Here is a 23,211-nt window from a genome sequence, read left to right as displayed (position 1 = left end):
AGCAGTGTGAGGCCATAGAATATAAAACCCCATCCCAGTCCCACAGAGTCATGAGCTCCATACTAATAGAACGGGTGTTTGTCAAGGCTGTTCTCAGGGCCGGCCTCCATTGGTTTCATTTATAACAACATGTTTCAGCTGCATTTCACAGTTGTTACTTGCAAATCCTCACATGTAGAGGCTTTTGCCTGAGAGGAAAATGCTCCGGAAAAGCTGAAATGTTAATTCCTAAAGAAGTGTTAAATGACTCTTGGGTCTTTGTTTGTGAATTGTGAAAGGAGCCTTCAAGTAGAACTGTGCAAACCTGCATGTTAAGATAAGCATGTTAGTCTGTATTCATGAAAAGAGGGGAGAAAATGTTTAAGGATTTGGTGTTCAGTGTCATTGTCACCTTCTTGTAATATTGGACTGAAGATTAGTCTGTGCAGTGGAAAATACCCAGGGTTCAAAAATATGTGCAGGTATGTAAAAAGAAGATTACTTCTAAGGATGCTTGAAATTCTTTATTTAGACATTCAACATATTTTTCTGCATCTGAATCATGGTAAAAACAACTTCTCGACATCTTTGTTGGAGAATGTGAAATTTTCACTGGAAAAATTTGGTGGTGGAATGGATTCTGTGGAAGTGGCCATGCAAATAACATGTAGAAATGTATTTGTATGCAGCGATTGTATGTACAGATACAATTTTTAAATCCGATCACCCTATTTTATATATATTTTTTTTAAAGTTCTTTGAGTAATAAATTGTACTCAAAGAACTTTAAAAATATATATATATATATATATGGACTATGCTTTGTGAAGTTTGCCATCAGGAAGTGCAGCCTTTTAGTTGGCTAAGCAATTATCTTTGCAATGCAAAACAAAGTCCATCCATGAAAGATTCATGATTTAGGAAAACTAGTGCCACTATGTTTAGATTTTTATATATTTTGAAAAGAAAAATGTATTGTTACGATTGTTACACATGACATACTGTAATTATTACAATTATTACATTATTAGTTGCTTATCACCACTTTCAACGTGATAGCTAATTGAATGATCTTCTGATACAGTGAATGTTGTTTTTAACTGACATGTTTAGATAACGTGTGACTACTTAATTTATCTTGGGAAAATAAAGATAATGACTGTAAAGTTTGAAAAATTGCTGTCGGTTCAGGTCATGTGGCTTACAACTTTTCATAAAGTATAGGCTCTAAGAATTCAATACAGTGTAGGCTACAGTAATTAGTATAACCCATTATACTATCTTTACACTACATATATTGCACAGGGAACTGTTGAAAATGATGACTCACTAGATGAAGCTCACTGATAGAGATAGTTATTCGACAGATATAACAACAAAGCTAGTTACCAAACAAACACTTCGACTACCACGCATTTAGATCAAATGTGTGAAAAACTCTCTCAAAAAAGAAGAAAGAAGTTGCTCTTACAAACACAGAAAACTATTAGATCTGAAGGACAAAAGTTATATGCCAAAGGGGATAAACATGAGAGGCATGCAGAAGTTGCATTGTTGCCTAGAGCTCTATCTGTGACATTTTAACTCACACACACTGAATGCCCTTTAAAATATTATCAACTCTCTTTAGAAAGTAAATTAAGTGCAAATTAAATGTTAGCTGACTATCCGAAAGGTTTCACAATGACCCAGTGTTGTCTCTCTGTAATTAAAGTGCTGAAAAATTCAGTATGACTTACTGATCAGTGATAACCTATAAAGTATTACAGAACAATTCTGTGGTAATTGTAAAAGCTTCACCCAATTACTTGGGGATTTAAAGAGCTAAATGTAACCGCTGTATCAGATTGCCCAGATCTAGATCTGCACCCGGTGGCCCATCTTTATTTCGCTGTTCCCATTTGCTTGCTAATATGTAACTCCAAGCCCGTGTCCTGGAAAACCAAGATAAACCCAGGCGTGGTCTAGTTAATTTCAGGCAGAAAGACATTCCACGGTATTCTTCATGGGGGAAGGGTTGATCTGACCTATGGACATTTCTCTGGTTGTTCCAGTCAAGTTTTTTTATGTTCCTCAAAGCTACATGGGCAAAAACCAAAAACAACTTGTCGTAGAATAGTCAAGTCTACGGCAACGTTAAACATAATTTCTATTGATATGTAGATGAGGCTGCATACCCGCAGAGCACACTAACTAAAATTGAGCCCTCGCAACTTGTCAACACAGGCGGTGTTTAGAGAGTGAACTGCACATCAGCACATTCATGCCATCGCTACAGGCGACAGGAAGCAGCTTGACGCCTTGCCCCCGTCAAAACTGGGACCAACAGAGTAATTCTATCTTTCATCTCCTCTGACTGCTCTTCCCTCCCATTTCTCAACTAGATGACTTCTCATATCCTGTCTATCAGGCTCCACTTATGGAGGAAAGCAGGTGGTCGTGAGACGGAACTTGATCCACACATAGAATCCCCAAAGGGTTTCATCAGAACCTTTTATAAGATGAGAGCCTTGTTAGTCTCAAGACACACTACCATGTTCATAGCGAGAGTATAAAATGCAAACCTTCTCAAGAGAGTTTGCTTCAAACTCTGTAACATTTTCAATTCCCCTGTACTGTGTATATTATCTTGACATACTGAAATGCTGATGATATCAAAATGAAAGGAGTTGGTGTCTTTCCCGGTCTACATCATAGCACTCTAATCAAAAGACACAACAGCATGAAATCAAAGACAAAGCAGTTATCAATTAAATTGTAGCCGATGCCGAGCATCTTGATTTCAACATTTTAGCAATGCCAGCTTCATCTCTGATTATGCAGCTGGCCCCTAGATGGATGAGTGGTGGATGTTTTGTGTGTGTGTGTGTGTGTGTGTGTGTGTGTGTGTGTGTGTGTGTGTGAATGTTTGCACATAAAAAAGTGTACAAAGTGTACAAAGGATCCAATTCAGGCTCCAGTCCTGAAACCCAGGCTCAACTGGAGAGAGTTGTGACACTACAGCCTTAGCCCAGCTGTCAGAGGCTTATCATGCAGCAGGGCTGAGAGGAGCAACTCCGGCCCACTGCTGGGATTCAGGGGCCAAAAACACATTATCCAGAGTGATTTTGCAAAATTGAACAAAAGCTCTGCTACTGTGCAAAGAGAGATGTCACAGCAGCGACTATTGCATCACTGACTCTTAGTTCTTGCTGTTTTCTGGGAATATCAGATTTGTCAAAACACTCAGTCTCATTTAATCATTTGTTATGCCAGGGCAAAAAATTACACAAGACACAAACTGAATCCTTACATAAGAGACTGAGATTAAATGTTTGCTTTCATTATGGATGTGATAAGATTCCAAAATATTTTTAACAGTTTTCAATTTTCCATTCCATTTTACACATTTTTATCTTCTCCTTTTTCCAGTGCTAAAAAGCTGTAAAATACATGTATTCATGTGTTAGGTTGTCAAAACTCAAAACTGATAACACAAACTTAAACCTCTAAGTTTTATCCACAAAAGAGGGATTTTCTGCAAACTCCAGCAACCCCAGTTCTGCTAGACTGATATCCTGAGGCAGGTATGATGACATATATCATCATTCGGGGAACAAGTCTGGGCCTGGGATTTCTATACTTTTGGGAATTTGCGTTTGCTTTGTTAACCTTGGATCCATGCACTTCTTTTGGCAGCATATTAAGACAGAGGAAGATAATTATCAAGCAGGGTTTCTCTTCTGTTTTCCAAAGGTAAAAAGAGGGCACATCATTGTTAAAGGGTTTGAGAGGATTTAGCCATGTTTCATCCAAATTCTATATGATATACAATCTACTACCAGTTTTTAGGATATTGCTGTCACTCTTCTAAATCATTATATATCTCTTCTGTCCAGGTACTCACATCTTTCAAGATAAGCAAAAGATGATTTTCTAACTAAACATGGACTGTTTAGCAGTAACCTGCACTCAAAAGAAAAATTAAGTGCAGGAAAGAAAAAGAAGCATACAGCTAACTTCTGACAACTGCTGATGATCCAACAAACTTGAGCAGAAATGATTTCATTGCCTAATTCATAAAAGAATGATGAAACCAACATGTTTTTGTTTATTTGCCTTATAGAATGAGCCAATCATTAATAATGGCCTTAAAAAAATTTCTAAGAAGAATTACATCTGTTAGATCACAATGAATGTTTCATTCCCTCACCAATGAGCACTGGTTCTTTACTTGTTTGGTCAGTCACTGCAGCACAATCCAGATATGCTTTAACTACTTATTTCTGCACTTTACACGCACATTAAAGGAAATAACATTTCACAGATACACGTATTTATGTTGTGTTGAATAGATAAGACTGGTGCTAGGTAATAAACATGGCAAATATAACGGCAATGCAGACCGGTGAGAAAATTACGACTCAAAGCAACTGGCCATGTTAATCACTCTCCATATAAAACGATTAGCCTAAATCCGTTCTGTAATTCAGTTTTTCATCCCCAGAGTGAAGCAGCTGTTACCCAGGAAAAGCTCCTCTAATCAACTCCCAGATGTTTTATTACAAAACATTCCTCCATAACAATAAAATGACTACCTAATATTTTATTAGCTGCAGCACAGGTGGACTGTGAGAAAAACCCAACACCCTAAAATCTCAACTACTCCAGCTATGTAATTTGCTGAAGCTTACTGCGTACTTTGCGCATATGATTCATCGTATAGGTCCCAAGGACAGAGGAATGTTATACCCCCTAAGAAAAGCGTAGGGGAGACAATTTCATTAATAACAGGACAGAAACACATGGAGAAACTGCAGAGTCATCACCTGCCCTGTGATAGGGATATTATATTATACACAAAGTCTATATTAACCTCACAACTGCATGTGAGTGCATCTCCGCCCTTACTTTTGCCATGCTCTAGCACGCTATGGGAAGAAAGATAATCCCTCCTAACCTGGGATCAGACAGGACGGGAAACAAGGGAGATGGATTCAAGTATGCACTCTGTGTCACAAGCGATTACACAGCGATAACATGGAAGATGTAGAAGCTCTACACGTCAGATGTTAAAGCAGTCCAAAATGGTTCGGAGGATTTATTAGGTTGAGGTACTCACGGTGACCTGAACTAATCTTGTTACACGAAGCAAAAATAAACACACAAAACACGATTGTTTAGGTGGGCGGTGCAGATTTGCATTGGAAACTGGAAAGGAGAATCATTCTCCTCTGTGTCAGTGAAATGGAAATATGTCCTTTAGTGAGTCTTCTGAAATAAAGAATTCAATCTCGACATCTTTTAAGGGTTTTATTCTTTGCAAAGGGTCAGACAGACATACAGAGTGCAAACAGTCTGCAGAGTGTAAGACAAAGAGCCAGTGAAGAAACAGGTGACTTTATACTGTAAGGGTATTACGCAGCTATCCAAGGGAGGAAGGGAGTAGGGACTAGCTGTCCTGAGATGAAGGCCTATCAAGGATAGTCAGATAAGAAAACTCTCTAACGAGCATCTTTCCCATGGGAACCTTCACCTAGCTGTAACATAATAAAATAATCAAATGCCACACAGTGAAACACTGGTCTATTCTGATGAAGCATGCAGGGTGAAACAGTAAACACAGTAAAATATCAAATTTCCATCACATCAGCCATGTAATAAAAAATACTAGTCAATTCTAGACCCATTTCAGTACAATTCTGAATTATTGATTTTCATATTCTATGCACTTTACATACTAAGCAGGTCTCACTAGTCAAATGGTAAACATGAGGAAACTTTAGGTTTCGTGTGGTTAGGTTTAGGTGTGGAGTTTGACCTTCAGAAGTAGTACATTTTTATAAACTGAACAATCAATGATGTTTTGCTGCCTCTTTGTAGCTCGGTGAAAGAATAAAATGAGATGGTAATGAGTGCCTGGAAAGGAACAACAAAGGCAACAGCAGTGTGTCTGTCAGTAGGAACATCCCTGATGCTGACGGACTGGCTGGAGGCAGACAGGGATTCAGCTCCACAAACAACTGCCTGGGAATGCCAGGGCTTGTGTGTGCACTCAAGTAAGCTTCACTGAATGCAGTTGAATCCTCAGGAGACAAGGGGAGAGTTCACAGACACACAGCAATTAACTGACAGAATGACAGGAGCAGACCCCGCCCCAGCACACGCACACTCACAGATACACAAACATCCAAATACCAATCTTGTTCTAAACAAGACACTTTCTAAGTAATACAAGAGGTGTCTGACCCTGTTTGTGGCTTTGCTGTCCAGGTGTGATGTTTGTCCAAAACAGAAAACAAACACCCACAAATTAATATGTCTAATTTCAGTCCTCTGTGATTATTCATTCAAAGTGTTGACAAGCTTGACAAATAGCAGACACCAAAGCGGCTCTGAGAAATAAGCCCTGTTATTGGCAAAAGCCCCTTCAGTACAGCAGTAAAGGCACACAGTGGCAGCAATCTGAAATCAAATGAAACTGGAGACAGAGAGACATTTCCCCACTTAAAGCAAAGGCCATTGTTGCAGCCAGTATCCATATAGAACAGTGCCAAACAATGGTAGGTCAGGTCCAACACAGATTTAAATTTCACTGAATTTAAAGTTTAAATGACACATCAAGCAGCAGATTATTCACTGCCATGAAGGACTCAGCCCTTACCAGCTCAATTTAAGAGAGCATTGACAATCCAGCAGAGAAACTATGATTTCAGTTTCAACAGCTAAAACAGCCTTGTGGTCAGATCTCATACTGCCGTATTTGGGCTCAGCGTAATGAATGGCTTGGCATTTCCGTTTATTCTTCCATTGCAAAATTAGTTCCTGTAATGAGTTGTAAGTGACTTTATTTTTGGATTGACAATAGAGACAGTGAAACTTCTATAACAACCAGGTGTGGGTGCACCCATCCCAGTACAGTAAACTCATCTTTAAGCAGAGGCAAACTGACAGCAGGTAATGTAAGTGGCAACTAATGCTAATTTATCACACTAAAGTTTGCTGTTAAAGTTTCTCATGCGTGAAGATTTTCTGCTTTTCTCTGTTAATATCATTGATAATTAATGGAATCGAGCTCCATGGGAAAAGGGATATTTAATTTTTTCATTATGAATGTTCACCATTTTCTGACATTTATAGATGAAATATTTAATCAATTATTGATTATTTAAGAAAAAAACTGAATAATCAATAATCATTAGCTGCAGCCCTGTTCAATCCTGTCTATTGGTCTTGTGTATATGTAATGTAAACAAAACAACCACCACCCTAAAATACATACTGGATGCATGCAAATTCAGTTGGACATACTAATTAGCAGTCCTACACATACTCAAAACTGTGCACACATTCACAGTTCATCACAGCTGTTAGCAAAAAGTCCTAGAATCCCACTGAGCAGCTGCAACATGAAAAGTAACTTTCTCCCCCCCAAAAATTGCAAGTGCATTTGGTAAATTTCCCAATGAACTTGAAGTGAGGAGGAGAATGTTTTCCACCGCTGAACGTGATACAGTGCAGCTGTGTGCCAGTGTATACCATTCAGCTCCTCCCCAACACAACTGTTCAAAGAGCTGGAGGCTCTGTCAGGGGATTTAGGGCAGCCACCAGCACAGCTTAAATCTTATTTAAAAAATGTTCACTGACTGCCTCACAAGCTGCAGTGCAGTATGTGTTGAGCCCTTATGGATGGGTTATCCAACAAGACTCTTCATCAATTTGTCCAGCCATTTAGGTGCAACCTTTTGTTTTGTTTGAGCAGATAACTATGATTGAGGATAGAATAAGACATATGCAGTTTTAATCTTCTTATAAAGTAATGTAAAATATTGTAGGGAGTGATGAAAAAAGTGAATCTAATTGCCAGTTTTGGAAGATAAACTACCAGTGTGGGATACAAGTATGTCATCTAGCACCAAACAAGCTAGAAAGAGAAAAAAAAATGACAGAGAGAGAAGCCCGGAGAGATCCATGACAAATAACCCAATTGAGACAATCACAAATGGACCAACTGAACTTCACTCAAAAACACTCGCCAGAAGCTCAGGTAAAGCACTTTCTTTCAGCATCACCTCCCGATAAGAAGTTGTCCCTTGCATTTTAGTCATCACTCATTAGCAACCCATCTACCTGTTGGCATTGTTATTAACGTGTCTATCATTCAAATGAAGCCACAGACTGGTCCTGAGTTGAAAGATGAGAAAATGTGTACAGGGGCCCACCGAGGTGCATGTGGGAAAAGGGGGCCCCTATTAGAGAGGGCCTTTGTGCTCACTCATCATGCCTGAAGGGTAGCAAAAAGGACCTACTGTCAGGCACGCTGCTCCTGCTAATCGGCAACACCGGCATTAGTGCCTCAAACCCCTCACTGAGCCCGTGTGCCCAATTACATATCTACAGTGGAAGGAAGATATTCGTTAATTGTTCCGCTAACTTACTTGCTAAATCAGGAGGCCCTTGCCTCAAAAAAATACAGGTGAGCATGGTGGGATGCTATAGGACTGAGCTATGTAGCGTTTACTGCACAATAAGAGTAACATGAATGTTCAGACAAAAGTTGGTATGAGTGGAAGCTCTGACATTAAATTTTTTTGGCAGAACTACTGGTTGAATGGAAATCAACAGAGCATGAAATAAACAAACGTTATGAATAAATAGTATATTTTTCTTCTTTTTCACTGCATATTCTTATTTATTCATGCTGAAAAAAGAAACTGTGTGAAGGTATTGTTCCGGAAATCTCCCCTATCCGTGCACACAGCATTTGCTTAGTAATTCTGCTAAATTAGGCACATCATGAAGCACATCCAAACATTTCCTTTACCATCTTAAATAAATCTGAGTTAGTTAAACTTGACAGTGTAACAAAATTCAATATTTCAGCCTCAAAAGTCCGCATTACCAGTACTCATTTTAAGCTTAACGGTATGCTTACCACACCAGTGTAATTTCAAGAGGGTCTGTTTAAATAAAGTAACTTACCACTGTCCTCAATGGAGAAATAGAAGATGTCATTCGTAGCATTATCACCGTCCCTCAGAACATAGCATATTTTCATGTCATCAATTTCAGCTGAAAAAGAGATGCATTTGCATAAATATCCAGAATATCCTACTCATTAAAGTTTACATCAGTTATTTGGCTTAAATGACAAGTGGGGAAATATTTCATTTTGTTCCTAAAAGACTAATTGTCAGTAACTGTTATAAAAAGCAGGCTGAGGTTGTGTGATGTAATGTGCACACTGCATAGCGTCAAGGGAATCTGAAAGAAGAAACTGCCTGGTAACAACGGCTGTATATCTATTAGACCCCTAAATGATATGAAATAAACATAAAGACTAGCTTTATTTTTGGGGCTCTATCACAGCGGTCTGTTTGCCATCCTGATAGTGTGGTTCTCGACAGGGTTCTTTATAGCCCAGGATCTGGAAGATTGTGAAGTTTACAGCCCTTGCTGTCTTCAATATTTTATGTCAAAACATTTCCCTTCCAAGAGACTGATGCATAAAAATGCATGGCCATGATTTTCAAATGCCCAGGAGATAGTGTCTTTATTTACTGTCTGTTTACTCTAGTGAGAACTTTTGAAATATTGAAAAGGCCTCTTGGGGAAAGCATCCCACAGTGACTCTGTAAATAAAAGCAGGGAATACAGGATATTGACTGTACACTGATGCTGCTACCCTGATAGTTAGCATTTACCATATCACCCCTCTGGTCTGCTTGAAATAAAAATGAAAGTAATAATATTTGGAAAGCCTGTGGTATGCTGTGAGCCATACTACAAGAGTCCCCACCTCCCACCCCCTTTTGTTTGCATGAGCACATTATCTATCATCGTATCTGTAATCCCCTTGTCTTCTGTAAGAAAATATGACTCTGGTTATGCACAAATCACCATCAGTTCTCTCCCATAGTGAAATATTTTAGGCACTGTTTGAAAAATGCACTCCTCAAGTAAGATGTGGTCAGCCTAAGGCACTGACATACTTCATCTCTGTAAATAGGCAGTCTCTTGAGTGAAAACAAAAACCTTTATGTTTGAACTCAGAACTCAGAATTTTTCAGGCATCAGAGGGGAGTACATTTAGCAAAGTAAAGTAAATGTAAAATAAGTTTGAGAGAGGCTCAAGAGAAATATAAACTGTCTTCAATTTAAGGCTCTGCAGTACATTACACATCTAACAGAATGTCACAGTATTGCAAAGCTGTTTAAAATGTAGCTCTCTTACCTTGTGTGAAGGTGGTGATAGTGGCATTCCCTTTGCCTAGGTTGATCAGGTAGCCATGTTCAGGGGCAATGGTAATCCTAAAGGTCACAGAATCCAGAATGCTGTCTCTGTCCTCTGCTTTAAGGGTCTTACTGGTGATCACAAACCCTAGGTGACCAGTCTCTAGAACCCGCAATGTTGGGGCACCCTTGTTCACTACAATCTGCGGTACCCCGTTATCCACCGGGAGGACAGCAATCTTCATCACTTGGGGCTTTCGAGTCTCAAATACTGTGTTGGGGAAGATATAGAAGTCTGTGTGAGTGCCATCAGTGACGGTGAAAGAGAAGCTGTCCTCTGCACTCTCTGTGCCATCATGCTTGTAGCTGATCATGTTCTCATTCAGGTCCTGCTTTGTGAAGGAGGTGACATGCCGGGTGTTGTTAAAGAGCAGTTGACCATGAACTGGTATTTGAGTTATTGTGAATTTCAAGAGGCGGTCAACAGTGTCTCTGTCCTCCACTGTAAGCTCAAAAGGTGTGATGAGTTTGTTTTCTCCCTCAGTCACCACCAGACCGTGTATTGTCACCACAGGCTTTTTATTGTCCACGTCACTGATTGAGACACGAAAAGTGCGGAACACAGGGTTGTAGCCATCAGTCACTTCAAATTCAAAGCTATCCATTTTCACTTCATCTTCAGCAGTGTGGATATAGTAGATTTTGTTGCCAGCCAGCTGGAGCTGTGTGAAGGATGAGATGGGCATCCCAGGTGTGTCTGTGCACTCCAAGTGTCCTCTCATTGGAGCTCTGGTGATTGTGAAAACTAAGTGTTCATCTGGGCTGTTGAGGTCACTGGTGCTAAGTAGGTCTGTTGTCAGAGTAACCCTGCCACCCTCTTTAAGGGATACACCTTTACTGATTACATCTGGGAAAACCATGTCAATGCCACCGACTGTGACATAGAAGTATCTGTCAATCAAAGGGTTGATGCCATCTGTCACATCAAATTTGATGAGGTCCCGAATCCCTTCTTGCCCATTATGGATGTACATAATCAAACCCTGATCAACTTCGTTCTGTGTAAAGTTCATTCCAACTGTGATATTTTGCAATGTCCCAGAAGGTGTTGTCCTCTGTAAATACCCCTGTCCAGGCCCATAGCGGATAATGTAAGCTAGAGAGTTATCCTCAGAGTCCAGATCTGTAGCTTTTAATACATTGCTGTTTATGATTTTCACGTCACCTATCTCAATTTCAAGGCCGTCATTGATTGCCATCCTCGGGGTCTCATCGTCCACAGGGATAATCATAACTATTATTGTTTTCTCTACACTGAACTTTCCATCTGTGAGAACAATATCAAAGCTGTCCTCTGTGGTCTCTGAGTCATCATGCTCATACACAATGCTGGAGGCCTCCCTGATCTGATCCAAGGTGAAATTAGAGACAGGGACAGCGTCAGTAGTGAGTTGATTGAGAATAAATCCATGTTTGGGGTGTTTGGTGATAATGAATGTGAGCTGATCAGAGGGGAGATCTGCATCAGCACCATTCAGAATGGGAGTGTCGATGACTACGTTCATGCCCTCCATAACTACAAACTCTCTCATGTAAATCTCAGGCTTTTCATCATTAGAGGGGATTATGGAGATAGGGAAAAAGTGCCGTTCAGAGAAATTGATGCCATCAGAGCATCTGAACGTAAACCTGTCCTCCACTGGCTCAACTCCTTTGTGTATGCTTTGAACATAGTAAATGTGATTCTGTCTGATGTCCTTGATGGTGAAAGCACTAATAGCTGTACCAGACCTGGATTTCTCTGAGCCTGGTGCTGGGGAGATATTTTCAACATACCCTGAAGTTGGCTGTACAATGATTGTACAAAGGAGGTCATCGTTGGGGGTGTCAACATCGTGAGTGCTTATATGAAGAATCTGAATTACATTCTTCTCTCCCTCAACAACAGTAAACTGTGGCCCCACAAAGACCTCTGGAGCCTGACTGTCCAGGGGAAGAATAGTTACATGCACTCTGACACCTGTTATCTTATTACCTCCAACAGTCCACTCATCAGACATGTCCGTCAGAGTGAGATTGAAAAAGTCCTCCTTTGTGATCAAGCCTATCTCCCCACTGGTATGGGCATAGACCACAAGGCCGTTAATGATATCAGCTTGGGTGAATGTGCCAGACGGGACACCTTTCACAAGAATTTCACCTAATGATGGTGGGTCCTCCACAATGAAGGTCAAACGAAGGTCATCTGTGTCTTCATCTCTTCCCTGAATGACATTACTTGTGATTTCTGTTGCTCCATTTTCCAGTACATCTATGTAGGAGCCAATTGTACCAGCTGGGAGACTGATAGTTGGAGTCTCATCATCAATTGGCTTTACACTAATCTTTATAGTAATTGGGACAATGTGGACCCCATCGCTGACATCTATTTGTATTGAATCAAACGTCGATTCATCTCCATTATGGATGTACGAAATACTGCCATTTCCAATATCCTCTAGGCTGAAAGTGTCTCCTTTTGTCATGTCAGTGAATGTAAACTGGATCTTGCCATGCAGTGGAGGCTGAGTAATAGTGAAGGATATCTGTTTGCTATCTGTGTCTGTGTCTGAGGTGTCCAGCTCAGCGCTTGTAATGATATGTGTGCCACGTTCAAGCACAGTAAATCCAGAGTTGGTTATTTTAGGCGGCTTATTGTCCACAGGCTTTAAAAATATAGTGAAAACTCCTTCTACGCTATTTCCAGAAACATCCTCCACAGTGTACCTAAACTGCAAAACATGAGAGGTAATTCCAAGCTCAAGATCAGGTGGTTTGTAAGTTATTTTATGGTGGTTAATTTGTGCCTGAGTGAAAGTTGTGACTTCAGTACTTGGCTTTTCAGTTAATACCAGAGCTCCCAATACAACAGGGCTATTCTCATCTGTATTCGTTGGTGGCTGGATGATTGTGTATTTGAGATCCCGATCCTCTGAGTCCAGGTCAGTGTAACGGAGGAATTTCTTTCGGAAGTATGTAAGCTGATACTCGTGCACAGTCATTTGCAGAGTCGTGCCAGGGTACACTTCAGGTGGGAGGTCGTCAATAGGGAGAATTTTGATAATGAATGAGCTTTCACCTGATTGGTTTGGTGGGTCATTGTCATCTTGAACTCTAAACACAAACTGATCCATGACTGTGCTGGTACTGTGGGGCCCAATGTGCTTGTAAAACAGTTTACCATCAGTAATATCTTGCTGCAGCCATTCATTTACTACTTTCTCATACAATTCATCCTCTGTATTAAACTTCCAGGTTGATGGGTCCTCTGGGGCCTCAGACTGACGCAGAAAGACCTGCCCAATCGTGGAAAAGGGAGGCTCTATTGTGAATTTTATTGAAGAATCCTCAGAGTCAATGTCTGCTGCACTGAGCATAAGTGAGGAGATTGGCATCATTTGGTTTTTAAATAAAACCAAACCAGTGTTGGCGTTAATTATGGGAGGCTCGTCGTCAGTTGGCACAACAGTGATGGGAAACAGAAACTCCACCTCATTTGTGCCATCTGTCATTCTGAAAATAATATTATCACTGTATGTGTCACTGCCATCATGCTGATAAATGACTACTCCAGCGTCGAGGTCAGCTGGGGTGAAAAATTTCCTTCTCAAGCCCAGAACAGTTAATTCTCCATGCCTCAGCCCATCAATAACAGTGATTTTGACTTTGTCTAGATTGTCCTCATCGCTGACTTCCAGATTCTGTGAACTGGACAAAGGCCGGGACTGACCCTCATACAGTAACTGGCCAGTATTCCTTGTCACCACAGGGGCCAATGTGTTCATAGGCTTAACAACAATCATGAAAGCAAAAGGGTCTGACACAGCCCCCTCTGTGTCCACAACCTCAAACTCAATCTGGAAAATCCGCTCAGTGTCTGAATCCACAGCTGGAGGTTTGTAGGCGATTTTCAAGTCTTTGAGGTCTCCTTGGTAAAATGAAGTTATTGGTAAATTCCTATCATCTGTGCTCACTATGTAGCCCTCCTCAAAGGACAGGGTGGATGTGATGTTGAAAATTAATTCGTCAGAATTAGACTCAACATCCTCTGCAGCCAGCATATCCATCGTTATCGCTGTCATTACAAACTGGTCTACTTCCATCATCATCATTGCAACAAAGCTGGGTTTAGGAGCTGTGTTCTCCTCTCCATCTTTAATCCTTACCAAAATTTGGAAAAATTCCTGCTTAATCAAATTGCCTTCCTTATCGTGTAACTCCACAAGCATTGGAATGTAATCTCTGTTTGGTGACTTCAAAGCAAAAGTATGTTGATAATGGATGTTCATTTTAATAAATTCATCGCAGTCCACCATTGTTCCGAGGCTGTCCTCATCCACAAGTTTCCCATACCTGGGCAGCACACTGCCACTGGAGAGAGAGGCTATTTTGCATTGTTGTGCACTTCTATCATATGTGAATTCTAAAATTCTTCTATCAATGGGGTTACTTGTGCCGAGCACTTTCTCAACGGTGAGTGGCATATTTTTGGTTAGTACTTCCAGCTGTGTGAAAATGACTTCCACCTCCATCATAAAAGGTATTACAATCGTATCTGTGTGGGTGTCATACCTGAGTTGTAATCTCACTCTATCCCTCGGAGGACTCCTAGAGCCAAAGTGAGAATACTTCACGTCGTTGGGGCCAAATTCACACGGAAACTTTTTCGGGGACAGGTGTCCAGGCCGTTGAGACAAGGGATCATTGTCCAGGACTGTTATGCTGCATCTATCACCGGGCTGAACTTGGATAACCAAATCATTGATGGGATCAATGAAGACTGATCTCCCGAAAGGCACGCGGATCCCATTATTGGCAACCAATATCGTGTCCTCTGTCAGCTCGGACCTCAAGGCGTATGATAATCCATAGCTGTCAAAAACCTGCGAAGCTGCATCACCTGTCAGAATCACCGCAAGCAGAATCAAAGCAGCGCCAGTCCCGTGCAGATGCGGGGGAATAATCCAAGCCATTTGTAGAGTGGAACCGCAGACACGTTGAACTTTGGGCATACGCCCTTGTAAAGTAAGTATGGGGGTTAAAGTTGCAAGAATATAAAATCAGAGTTGGATAATATCACGCACCTATGGGCACTAAGGTGCACCATTCTCTCTCAGCAGCTGCACACTAATAACCTAAACTTCATACTCCTGCTTTGCTGGAGTAAGGACAGTTACGCCCTCCTCTCAGCCGATTGGTTAATATGCCCGCTGGAATGCGTATATCAGGTTTTTAATGGACGTGGCTTGTGTCATTCTGGGCAGACCAAACGATGCCGCGTGGGCTGGATCTCATTAGGTTGGAAAAGGTAAGAAAAATAAACAAATAAGATGATTCTTTGGTATAAGGGAATATTTATAACCTGCATTATGACCAAGAATGCAAGTGAATTTCGAATTACTTCATTTTACACGCCCAAAGCTGATCAAATGGATATATTAGATGTTGTTTTTATTATTATACTAATTATTATTTATTACTATCGCCATATGTTCTCTAATCAAATGTAAGGTATACACTCACTCCAGACTATTCCTAATAGCATTCCAGGAAAGCTGTACAAAGGAGTATCTGACTGGAGAAAAGCTTTGTCTCCCTCTCGTGGTTTAGCGCTGCTGAGGAGGGAGGGAGCTCCACACCCTTCATTTCCAGCCGAAATCCCACACTAACTTCGACTTTGTGCAAATTTCCTATTTTCTTTCTTCTGATGAAAACCACTACACCCAGTCAAACAGGTTATGCATTGCATGTGTTGTGCCACTACAGTATATTGTGCTGTGTGTTGGAATACATAATGTAATGGAAAAGTTCCTTTAGCTGCTTTTAAATGTGTGAGTTAGTATGGCATGTATGAGGTCATACACACCAGAGCTGCAAGAGAAAGAGCACTGCATGAATTTGATTGTGTCCACTGTCATTAAGTGCAGTCAATCCATGTGGCCACAAAACAGCTACTCCTCTTGACATATTCACCTTGCAAATTAGCCCACAATCTACCGTTAAAGCATGCGTCAAAAGTTATATTAGTCATTCAGTGACATTGTCCTATTTCCTGCTATCACACAGGTCCTCCAGGTGTCAGAGCATTCTCCTCTGACTCCTGACAAGCTCAGTCATGATTTGGCCTCTTTCTGTGCTATTCATGTGGAGAACCAATGTTGATTAAGAGGGCACCCACACAGACACTGTGCAGCACAGAATGGCAGGTTGAAATGACTCAATTATATTAAAAGTAGGTTTGATTTTGGTATGGTGAGTACCACTGCACATTCAGATAAGAATCACAGATACTTTAGATTAGGTTAAGATATGTGTATATGGGGGAGTCTGAGAATGTTTATGGGAGATGGAGCCATGAAAAATTGTATATTGTCTCATTCCAAACTACTATAAAGTCATGGAAAACAACTGTGGTATTCATTATACAGACACAGCCGTTCTGTATGTTTAATTTACCCCACAGCCTTTGTATATATTAGATGTACACAGTTACCTACCCTGTCAATGTGTAGCATCCCTAGAGCTTTATATTGCCTGGAAGAATTTGACTTCATCTGTGCTCTGTCCCCTCTGATCTCTTTTAGGTCATTTTCATTCCATCCACAAAGCTGTGGGTGCAGCCATTGTGAAACCACCTATAGTTACACATTAATGACATACAAACCGTCTCACAGCTGGCATGTGTTGAAATCGGTACACAGTAGCTGCCATCACAAACCATGCAGTTGAGTTGCACTGGACACTGTTGACAGGGTCCAATTATAAATATAGCCAAGCAAACTGCAAAGCAAAGCCCCCAGGTCTTGACAGCTCCTAGTTACAAGAGAAAATGAAAAAGAAGATGAATAGAACTTTCTGACAGCAGCGATGGCAGAGAGGGAATTGGATCATACTCAAAACGTTCAGGCTTATTTTTGAGGCAAGGAGAATTTTGATGATATCCTGTCATATCAGATTTTTATCAAATTTATTGTAAATGACCAATCCTTCTTAGAAGATAGAACTGTCTATCCGCAAAGGAAGTGAGGATGCCAATCATACTCCTGATGTGTAGTAATTTATTGTAAATGGTGCAGGTGGTGATTAGGCTAAAATTGGACTCTTGGAAGATTAGCCAAAGAGCTAAAAGAGGTCCAAATCAAATCAAATTTATAAATGTTTATCAGAATAACAATAGATGATTTTACGTTGCTTGTTTTCTCACTGGTGATCGCTGACAACAAAATTTTCAAATCTGTTTGTTCTGGAGCTCATCTACTCAGTTTGCTTTGCTTTGTGATGACTCTGGTGACAGCTAAGTATGCTTCTACCAACAAACCAAAGATACCGACTACCTAGAAGAAAATAATAAAAACACATTTACGTTATATGCATCCATAATCTAAAAATATCTTGTTTTGCCTTTCGTGTACAGCAGTGCTAACTTCAATTTCCTCTCAGTTGTATGCCCTGCCTTGTCATCACACACACCAACAGGCCAAACACTGGAAGCCACTGTTATTGTAACAAGGTTAACAGAGATATACATCATGTAAGGTGCCTTGAACTCCAACATAATCAGGTCAACCTGATACACGGATAATGAGGTGCTGCAGGATGGAGTAAGTAATTGGAAGTAAATACAGTTGTTAATACCAGGCATAATTTCTGGAAGGAATGTGAATTTAGACAAAGTTCCTCCGTAAAAAAAAAAAATCTTGCCATCATTAATATAATTAATATTATCGTTTGTTCTATCTATGCATTGTGACAGTAATGTTCCTCTCTTGCTAGAAATACTTCTGATAATGGTCTTCTTTGGAGTCATCCACTGTTTGTCTCAGTGTTGCTAAAGTAACTCCATTCTAACAATTGTTTGGACTTATCAGGACTATTTCTGTTGGTGGTTATTCCCTAGAGACAATATAACCCCAGCCTCACTGATCTCATCAAGGCTATTTTAGTTCATTACGTTTCTGTCAGGAACAATTCTTTTGATGGTTGAAGCTGGAATGGTGGCTACTCTGAAGTCCTCCCCTACAATAGTAAATTGTGTAACCCATGGAAACACAATGCATGGCCAACCGGCAGCCAAATCCATCTTTCCCAGCTTATGTTACTCTTGGGATGCTACAGAACTAAAAAGGCAGCAGAACCAGTAAAGTTTAATAATATTCTTTATTCGTGCTCCCAAATTCCCCAGGTGATTTTGGACCCATGTATAAAGACTATAACATATGGTCAGAGCAATCATACTGCTTACAAAACAAGTCAAGTTAGGTTTCTTTACAGCATGCTTTTAACAAATATTTATCTATGTGCTTTGCAGAAAACAAAGGAGACAAAAATAGATTAAATCCAAGGACAATCAAAAGACGAGGAAGAACAAGTTCTAAGAATGGGGACAAATCTGTGTGTGTGTGTGTGTGTGTGTGTGTGTGTGTGTGTGTGTGTGTGTGTGTGTGTGTGTGTGTGTGTGTGTGTGTTTTGTGTATGTATGGACAAAACATAGCGGTATGTTAAGGCTCTCTGGCCACATTACGTTGACCTCCACTTAAGGCAGGGCATAACCTCAGACTTTAGCGGGTTATCTTCAGAATGCAGGAGTAAAACTACAGAATGAAACAGAGAACGGTGCTAATGTGACTAATGTAATGGCATTTAAACAGAATAAAATTTGCCTATCTTCCTATTTCAGACCTCAATAACATTATTTTTGCAGAATATGAAGCTTGTTCACTAGTGAACAAGGGCTTTCACATTCAGAAATGTAAAGGTTCACAGATGTCGTTTTCATTTCCAGCCTATAATAATGTCTGTGTTTGTCAATAGTAGAATACACCTACACGCTTAGGTCATCGTAAAATGATAATCGAGTGATAAATGTAGACTTTAATCATAATAGAAATAGTTGTCTTTTCCAGCACATTGGAACATGACATAGTATTAGTATTTCAGTTGGCTTTTGGTCAATGTACACATCAATCATTTAATAGCAGCATAAAGTATAACTTATCTATGTTAAAGATTTGCCACAAAACTGCATACACAAATTTGCAGATGGAAGGTAAATGACATCAAGGCAAATGAAAGGAAACAATAGGTAAAATACAGTACTGGGATTCCAAAACATAAAAATAAACTCCTTTCTGTCTACCTGCAGTCTAATAGAAGCATATTGAGGATTGATTCTTTTTTATTATTTAACCATGCAATTATTATATCTCTTAGCCACATTTAACAATCCAACATACATAATAGGTTGTGGTGTAGTATGCTTAGTTTTGATCATACTAAAGATGTAAATGTGTTGTCTAAAACAGATGGTTTTTCCCAATGTTTTTAAAATTATAAAATTCTATGAAACCTTTTTTATGCGTACATTTATTGTTTATTGCATCCAGTGTCTGCCACAACCTATGAACAAGAGGTGTAACACACAGTCACTCTGGGCTGGTACCAAATCAAGGTTTCTGTCTGTGTGACCAATTAATTGCTTGATGTTGGACACCATGTTATTGAGAGATTTTAATGAAGTACGATGTGTAATGCTGTGCCCAAAAGCCTCTAGTAGTGGAAAAGCAATTGTAGGGGAACCAGGGCACCATCAAAACAGCCTTGATTATATTTTAACTAACGTGACTGATATGGTGGCAGTTAAGGACACAAGTAAAGGCCAACCAGCAGAGATTTAACCATTTATCCATAACTGAAAACTGTGTCTTTGACTTTTATATGTTATTAAAAACTCAAAATCTTGGGCTTCCTGTGGAGCTGTGGTCACCTACAGGCCAAAGGTCACATCATTTAATAGGATTGCTGCCAGAAACCCTGCAGGCCTTCCTTCTTCTGATGAGTTTTAAAGCTGAGAGGCACTTAACATGTATGCCCACCCTGTGGGCTGAACTCATTTATAAAGAAAAAGAAAATTCACTTGGTGGGAGTCCCTGTCTGACATTTGCACGTTGTCAGATTTCTGATGTGACTGTTAGAAAACAAAAGTGCAAATTGTGTAACCAATCACTCAATTACTTAGATTTTCAAATACTCCAGCAACAAACAAACAAATAAAATGATGCAATTCTAGAGAATAAGAATGATGATACTCCCCAAATCTTGTATTTTATCTTCTTTTGTGCAGTGGATTTAACAGTTCCATTTAGACCATTCCCTTTTTGCTGATTTTTATCCTCCTCAAACTTTTTGAGTTTCCAGTTTCTGCTGAGCTGAATGCGTTCTCTTTCTACTCTGTTTGATCTAAAGTTGGGGACTAAGTCAGCAACAATATCATGTAGATGAAACAGAATGTATTCACTAGATGCTCATGAAAAAGCTGCACACACTGCACATATGGGGACAGTAATGCTTTCCCTTGGACTACATTTCACTGTTATCATTGTTATGTTATTATCAAGATTTATTTTTTAGAAAAAGAACTAAGTACATTTTGTTGGATTTACTTTGACATAATGAAATTGACTGCCACCGACTGACAGCATCTATGTGGGGCCTATTGTTCCAATATTCAAGGGAATGTCTCAAATATTTCTAAGTCCCCCTGCCAAGCTATAATTGACTTAATCTTTCCATTAGCCCCAAGTCACCAAAGTCAGCTGTCATCTGTTAGAATTAACTGTTGTAACAAGGTGCTCTGTATGCTTCCTGATAGATGTGAGTTTTAGTTATGAGACTTAAGGGTGATTTTTAACCCCCTAGCCCCTAGCACTGCACACAAACACACATACATGTGAACCCACCCCCACACACACACACACACGCATTGACAGACAGACACACAGCTTCCCTGCTGACAGCTCTAAAAAGCACCAGCACACAAACTGACAAACTCTTGTTCATTTTTTGTCAGGTGATGGGGTGTTGCTGATCTTATTGAGTTTAGTAAATACCCCTGCAGAGAAACATAAACAGAACCTATAACCTCCACACATCTTCACCCCTTCACAGGTAGCAGATTCCTGCTGAGCATTTAGAGACGTTCCTGATCATGGTTTTATTGCATTTATTTGTATATTTGAGAAAAGTCAACATTATTATTTTTTAAATTTTCAGAAAGCATTTTCAGCTGTGAAAATCATGTATCATATACATCACTGCCTGGAGATGGCAACATCACATAATACATCTAGTGTGTTGCAAAGTATACACTACAGAGTTGCAACATAAATATATGATATTATGACAGTTCCTACTGTAAGTTCTGAAACAAGGAAAAAAGAATAATATATAAGTAAGACAATTAAAATCTGACTTTACTGTGGTTACTGTAGTTGAATTTGAAATTTCATGTTTGTTAAACTTGATTGATTAATATGATAGGTAACATATAAGGTAACATAAATGACTGATTATACAAGTAAATCTTTAGTTTTATTATTGACATTAAAATATCTTAAGCTAAAACAGAGATGATAACTGAAATCTTCAGGTAAAGCAACTGTCAATCCACTATATATATATATATATATTATGCTTGCATCAGGTTTGACACTAAGTTGGAATAGTAAGCATTATTAAACAATAGTTGAATACCTGTGGATCAGATTTTCAGATGTGTTCAGTTTGGTTTCGACTTGTCAGTCCAACTACATACTGTAGCTGTGTTGTCTCTCTACAGAAAGACTGACAGGCCTAATTAGCTCAAGACCTTATCTAATGACTGAATTTCTGCTGCCAGCTTGACTATTGCATCAGTGTTCATTTTTAGAAGCAGGGTTTAAACCTGGCCGATACATACTACATCTAATTTACAGAGAGCTGGACTGCAATGCCAAATGTGTTCTGCACCAATATGCACAGCAAAGACCAGCCCTGCATAATGCACAATGGTAAGTTTTGAAAATGCATTGAGATTGACTTGAATTCTCAACAAAACTAGTTATGAGATACATTGTTTTACTTTAATTACCACACAAACACTACTGGACTACTGTAATGTTGGAATGTTAATGTTTAAATGCAAAAACGTGGGATTTATAAATATTTTCAGGCTTATTAATGGAAACGAATTGTATCTCAATTGATAGAATTATCATTAATTTCTGCCTGCACTGCCTGGAAGTGATACTTAACATAACACAAACATTCTTCAAGTAAAACTAACTCATGTGCTGTGGATGTCTTTTGTAACTGGTGGCAACTTGTTTACCACTGAGAATTCACATACTACATCTTATTTTAAGTATACTTCAGTTTTCATTATTTATTATATGCAGATTAAAGACATAAACCCCAAGTGCTGGCACAAGAAAGTGAGTCATTGCATACTTAAGAAAAGTGAAGCAGTAATCAACATGCCAGGAAATGGGTCAGATGACTCTTTGGCAATAGCAAACATCATTAACAAACATTTGGCCCAGATTTGCTAACCCTCACCAAACATAAACCTTTGTAGGAAGTTTATATGCTTCCCTGTTATTCTGTCAACGCAAACCTTCTTAGGAAATGTTTTTCTCTAACAGGGTAAACAGCCAGTGCGTTTTCTAGGTTCAAAGTATGGCATTGCCACTAAAGAACAGATGTACATGTAGACAGTAAAATTAAAATAAATAAATCAAATTCTATTAGTAGTGTGCTGGCCTTAGAAATCTGTGCACCAGTTGAGGGTCATCAGGATTTTGGATTTTGGATTTTGGAGAAATAAATCTCTTTCTGCCCTCTAGTGACAAGTAAGTTACAGTGTTTTTATTAAAGGCTCGATTAATCTTTGTCTCTCTACATTCACATAATAATTACCATAATACTAAAAAATCTAGACCTGTTTACTTCTCTTTTTGCAAATATTACTGGTGCATACATCTCTAGATAATACATGTAATAAAACAACTGTCAGTCAATGTTGGAGCATACGATTTTGTTCACAATTGGTTCAGGGATTTATGGCAGGCAATTCAACCAGGAAAATAAACAAGTAATATTTGAAAGGTGGTCACATCAGGGCCCTCGGTTTCAGTTGCAATAAATGTAAAAGGTGCTTTACTGAAT

At 39.4% G+C, this 23,211-nt stretch overlaps 1 protein-coding gene across 1 annotated transcript in view; it reads right to left on the bottom strand.

Annotated features, from left to right (window-relative positions):
* The window catches only part of frem2b (FRAS1 related extracellular matrix 2b), a 51,111-nt gene extending 35,750 nt beyond the window's left edge, over window positions 1–15,361 (bottom strand). The window contains exons 1-2 of the mRNA XM_038692258.1: window positions 10,193–15,361; window positions 8,941–9,030 (exon numbers count right to left, since the gene is read on the bottom strand). Of these exons, the coding sequence (XP_038548186.1) occupies window positions 8,941–9,030; window positions 10,193–15,242 (5,140 nt within the window). The 5' untranslated portion in view covers window positions 15,243–15,361. The remainder of the gene's footprint in view (window positions 1–8,940; window positions 9,031–10,192) is intronic.
* Between the last annotated feature and the right edge of the window lie 7,850 nt (window positions 15,362–23,211).

Source organism: Micropterus salmoides, unplaced genomic scaffold, assembly GCF_014851395.1.
Source record: "Micropterus salmoides isolate LMB-PRFRI ecotype aquatic unplaced genomic scaffold, ASM1485139v1 Ms_hic_scaffold_3, whole genome shotgun sequence".
NCBI classification, from domain to species: Eukaryota; Metazoa; Chordata; class Actinopteri; order Centrarchiformes; family Centrarchidae; genus Micropterus; species Micropterus salmoides.
Note: the sequence above shows the minus strand (reverse complement) of the source record. Positions and strands in the feature narration are given on the sequence as shown.